Below are 5,559 nucleotides of genomic sequence, written 5' to 3'. Positions count from 1 at the left end.
GTTGCTGTTGTTGGCTCAGTTTTAATAGGAATCTGTCTCAAGCAGGTTGTTGGCACTGGTGTAAACGAACGCTAAGGCTAGAGCTTGTTTTAAAATATCCTTAGATATGAAAATGGCTACGTTTGTCAGCTCAAAACAATACTCTTTGTCAAACTGGAAGCCTTTTCTATTGTTTCCCACAGAAAAATGAGATTATTTCAGCTTTTATTAAAAATAATGGATACACTTTACAAAATCCTCTTTCAGAGTAAAAAGATTGTATAGTGTTCAGCAAATATAGCATTAATATTAAGATTTTCAGCTTTAGTTTACCGTCGCCAGATGTTCAGAGGATTTGAATATTGTTGAATTAAAAACAACAATCTAAAAATCATACAAATGTAGCGATATTCAGTGCCTCACAAAAGACCTTTTCACAGTTTGTCACTTCAGTGTGTTGGGATTTTAAGTAACACACCAGCATAAACGGTGCATATACTGGTAAAATATTTAATTTTTTTTTAACCCTGAATAAAATGAAGGAAAACCATCTGTAAGAAGTTACTGAATTAGTAAATATGAGGCATTTCAGTTTGCCCTAAGTATAAATCCAGCTGTCCTGTGAAGACCTCAGTGGTTTGTTAGAGAACATTGGACAAATGCATGAGGGCCAAACAACACAAAAAAGTGATCAAAATAAAGTCATAAGAAATCCTGTTTTAATGTCAGAGACACGGGGAAGGAGGTGGATGGAAGAGATAAAAAAATAAAATAAACGACATGCAAATTACTACAAGTTAAGAAAACCTAAGACTGCACATCATTACAACCCTATCTCTGTGCTAAAGTCTGATTAAAGGTGGGTAAATTCAGAGCAAATAAAAACTGCCAGAAACCAAAACAGTCTAAGATGAAGATGAACCGTCCAAGGAGATGAGTAATGAAGCTGCCAGAGCTGCAACGAGTTCGATCGGCCCAGTTGACATCCAGACCTAATTAGGAATCTGTGACAGACTTGAAAATTGACGTTCACAGGTACTTTACTGTAAAATGAGTGAAAATCTCCCTCTTTGGATGAGCAAAGCTGGTAGAGAAAACTTTCAGTTCAGTTCAGTGTTTCTGATACGTGCAAATTGCTAAAAACGACACAGTCTTCCTTCAGGTATGAAATCGAGGGCTATTCCATGCTCATCTATGACAGAAACATACATTGCGCTTGTAATGTGACGAGATATGAAAAAGTAAAAGCACCACAGCTCATTTCTCTGAGTTCCTGTTTAAAATTTGTTGTGAACAAAACAACAAAAAAGTTCCATGTTTCACATGAACGTAATATTTTCTCAACAGCTCTTGAATGAATGCGTTCAATCGGTCCTGTACTATTTATCACATGTAGATAAGCTTTAACTCGGCATGTGTGAATCAAACTTAAACCTTTGAGTTTGTCACCATGTTGAGTCAAACAAGGCTCCTTTGTTAAGCCTGCTCTCATCCCTGACGTTTTTCCTCTTTTCTCTGCGTAACCAGTAACAGATGTGCAGCTGCTTTCTGTGGCTCTTTGGTAACTTTATCTTCCATGTTGTTACTCGTGTCTCAGCAGGAGTTGAATTTTCTCCATCTGCCTCCTCTGCTCACGTTATCCCGCTATTTCCAGGAGAATACTTAGGTTGTTTCAGGCCCCTGTCAGAGGTCAGGAGAGGGGTCAAAGGTGCCATCGTTGAAGCATGGCATCCTTATCCTAACACTATAGTGAGTACTGATTCTTTTTGTTTGGGAGTTATAAAAAAAAAAAAGATTACATTCATTAGAATACTATCAATGATTCAGCTGCAGGCAAAAATAGATCCATCTTTCAGATCAGATCAATGGTTAGACGGATAGAAAACGCAAGATATTACAAATGCATCATACTTCAGCAAATAACTTACTACTTGTTGACATGAGCCAACAGATTTTTTTTTAGAAACGTTCCTTTTGGAGCTAAAATGCTATTTTATGTTTTGTTAAGTGGCTACGTCTGATATTTTACAGACTGAAAGGTAGAAATGCACTCAGACAGATAATTCAAATAACTTAAAATACTAATAAATAAATTAAATAGACTTGATGTTGATGTGGCCAATACTTTAGCATGTCACTCATTTTCCTGGTGTTGGTGGCTACTTTGTGCTGGTCACACAAAAAAATCCAATAATGTACATTGGATCAATTAAGTTTATTTGCATAGCACTTTTCAGCAACCAGGCAGTTTAAAGTGCTTCATGAAGACATAAAAGACGTCATAAACACATCTAGCAGACATTACATTTTGTCAAGTGCCATCTTTGAAATCATCAATACACATTATTGTTGGTCAGTCCTCAGTTATTGATGCATATGGATATAATGGGATAAAAATGTAAGGTCATTTAAGAGTTATGAGCGTTGTTTCAATATTCTTCTTCTTCTTCTTCTTCTTCTTCTTCTTCTTCTTCTTCTTCTTCTTCTTCTTCTTCTTCTTCTTAAATTCAAGGAACCACGACACCACTTTTTCTTGAGTTGAAGGCCCAGAAACACTGGAGAGCAATTAGAAAAATTTTATACTTTTTCAAATTTGATCCTTTGAAACAATATAGCATATGAAGAAATAACGATTTGCACATAAATAAATAAATGTAATTATTCTCTTTTTCGTTTCTTAATCCTTTAGCATAATAATGGAACTATTACCATAATTTAACGAACATTTATTTAGGTCCGTCCTGCGCTTCACTGTGGAGAAACGATGTGTTGTAGCACTTTCCGGCCCTTAAGTGTCGCTGTTGTTTTGCACACGCCGCTCTTTTTCTTCTCTTGTTCTTCAACGCGGAAGTTTCATAACAGTGTAGACAGGGGAGTTATGTGTTGACATAAGTTGTGTTTGAATTTAATCCTTAAAGCTGAAGCCTGTAATTTTAACCTACTTGTCAACATGGTGAACCTCGGTCTGACAAAGGTGGACGACGCGATAGCAGCAAAACACCCCGTGAGAATTACTGTTGTTTGTTTCTGTCTGAAGTTGCTGATCTCTGGAGGACATTTGACTTTGTCATGAATATAAAATTATTCTGGATTTAAAAAAAATGTTTTATTTAATATATAACTGAGTAACATAAAGTAAAATCAGATATTCTGTCTTGTTTCGTTTGTCTTTTAGGGGTTGCAAAGCTACGCTGCGTGTCAGTCTCACGCCTTTATGAAAGGGACTGGAACCTTTGCACTAGGTAATGTTTTAATTATAATATGTTCCTTAAAATTACATAAAAATAATAGCAATTCAGCAGCGTCTTACGTACAATAAAGTCAAGTGTTTAACTTTAATGTTTCCTGTATTATTAAATGGATTACAGCTGTTTTTTTTTGCCAATTTCATACCCGTGTGAAAGTAAACTTGAGTTCAAACCATTTGTAACCACAGGAGGGAGCTGTAATCTTCGACTATCTGATACAAACTCTGGAAAAATATTTAGTCACCTCTTGGTTGCTTTTTTTCCCCAAGTAGATACGATGCTGTTTCAATTTTCAGATGAAACATTTTGGGTTATTTTTAGAGCTTAAAATGAGAAGCATAGGATCACTTTGTTTGTTTATGCCGCTCTAAACTATAGTTTGAATGTGCATATATCTGCAAGTACAAATGACAGTTTCTTCTGATAAGTGTGGAAAAAGATTTATTATGGAAAAATACTTTCCTTTCTTGTAACTTTGCTGCTTAAAACGTATCAGCGTATCTGTCTGTCATGTGTTCATCTTTTATTTCCTTTCCTTATCACCTATAGTTTCCTTAGATTTTATATTTAAAGCTTGCCCACTGTATGAATAGCCCAAATAAATCCACAATGAACTCCTCTGTCTATATGTTAGAAATCAGCTACTTTACCCCTAAAATTACTTCTAACATTTTGTTGTTTTTATGCAATATTCTAAAAACCGTCCAATGAACAACAGAGCAAAAGTAATGTATTTAAATTTCAAATACCTTTGATTTTCCAGTATTTAAGTTTTCATTCCCTTCTTTGCTTGTCTGACTGAGGCGCCTTCTGTGATGCCGTTACAGGTGTCACGGGGTTTTTTGCCATCCAGAAGGCTCTGCAGGTGAGACTCCCCTACCCCCTACAGTGGAATGTGCTCATATCAATAGGTGATAAGTTAAACTTCTTAGATACTTGTGTTAGATAGACTGGAAAGATATTTGCTCCAATTTCTGACTGCCTTATTTGAAACCTCCTCTCTCAGTGGCGTCATCGTTTTGTAGTTATGCAGTAACTCGCTGGGAAACGCAGAAATGCTCAGACCTTTGGCTGCTGCTGGAGACGGGTAAAGTCCCAGACAGATCACCGCCACCACCGACAGGTAGGACTGATGGAAATCGCCGTTGATATTGTTTAAATGTGGATGAAAACGTATTTTTAAAGAACTTAGTTCTTCAGTTCCTATGGATTAAGTCTGCAGAGATGGATTTTTATACATACATTTCTTTGTGTCACTCTTCCAGTATCTCATCCGGAGGATCCGAAAGCTGCTCAGAAGACAAAATATGGAGATGAGATGGAATAAACATGGTCTTTCACCTATGATGCCTGTTCGCATAATATATATATATATATATATATATATATATATACACACACATTTTATATTTATTTTAAGTATTTTTCATGTTACTTACTCATGTGCCTGAAGAAAGCAATTTTATTGTTTGGGTTCAGACTCCATGGGGTTTTTAAATTTCATAACAGCATTAAAGTAGATTGAAATGAACTACATTCGCTAAATTGCAGGTCAGGGATTAATTTGGGTCTTTAGCAGAAATCTGATGCTAAGCTTCTTGATCTGGTATTATTGTGTGGACATGATGGTTTGTCATGCAACAGAATTAGACCTGCCACCAGCCACTGGTTGTTTCTGTGTGCGTGTTATGGGACGTATCAAGCTGTTTGTTGGTACCCTTATTTGCTCTGGGGATTTAAACCAGCTAATGATTGGCTTTTGCTTCTAAGGACATGAACGTTGTTAGTAAACGCTGAAATCCAACAATTGAAAACGCCTTGCTACTGTCTCTTGTGTCCACTAGAAATCTATTGACCTGCCATCAATCCACAAGAGATCAAATAAACTCATCATGTCTCAAAGAAACGACTTTATTTGTGTTCAGCTGTTTAGCTCTTCTATAAATACTTATAGAAGAGTATTTGTTTTATTCATTTTTGTTATTTATACTGTTAATATCACAATAAACTCAAAGACTGAAAAATAACTTCTCTATTTACTTGATGCACAACACAACTAGTTAATGATTCAGTCACTTTAGGGCCTTCACAGTTTGAAAAATAAACTAAACTACAGTATACGAATCAATAAAAGTATTCTAACGCTGAAGACACACCATGAGGTTTGCAGACACAAGTAAACCGTTTATCAATATGACTCTTTAGAGAAGAGAGACAATTTTGTCAGAAATCATAGCAGTCAACCTGCAGAAACTTAACCTGGTGAGTCATCCTGTCCGTTTTGACAAGTACGCCCACGCTTGTATGTTTTTAATCGGAAAAATTGAGGAAA

At 36.0% G+C, this 5,559-nt stretch overlaps 1 protein-coding gene across 1 annotated transcript; it reads left to right on the top strand.

Moving 5' to 3' along the window:
• The first annotated feature begins 2,796 nt into the window (after positions 1 to 2,796).
• Positions 2,797 to 5,129, top strand: tmem141 (transmembrane protein 141). Its single transcript, XM_007569092.2, has 5 exons — positions 2,797 to 2,983; positions 3,155 to 3,221; positions 4,055 to 4,138; positions 4,234 to 4,350; positions 4,493 to 5,129. The coding sequence occupies exons 1-5, from the start codon at positions 2,930 to 2,932 to the stop codon at positions 4,552 to 4,554; spliced, it is 384 nt and encodes a 127-aa protein (XP_007569154.1). The 5' UTR covers positions 2,797 to 2,929; the 3' UTR covers positions 4,555 to 5,129.
• Positions 5,130 to 5,559: the final 430 nt, after the last annotated feature.

Source organism: Poecilia formosa, unplaced genomic scaffold (assembly GCF_000485575.1).
Source record: "Poecilia formosa unplaced genomic scaffold, Poecilia_formosa-5.1.2 Scaffold6, whole genome shotgun sequence".
NCBI classification, from domain to species: domain Eukaryota; kingdom Metazoa; phylum Chordata; class Actinopteri; order Cyprinodontiformes; family Poeciliidae; genus Poecilia; species Poecilia formosa.
This window is presented reverse-complemented; position numbering and strand designations above follow the sequence as displayed.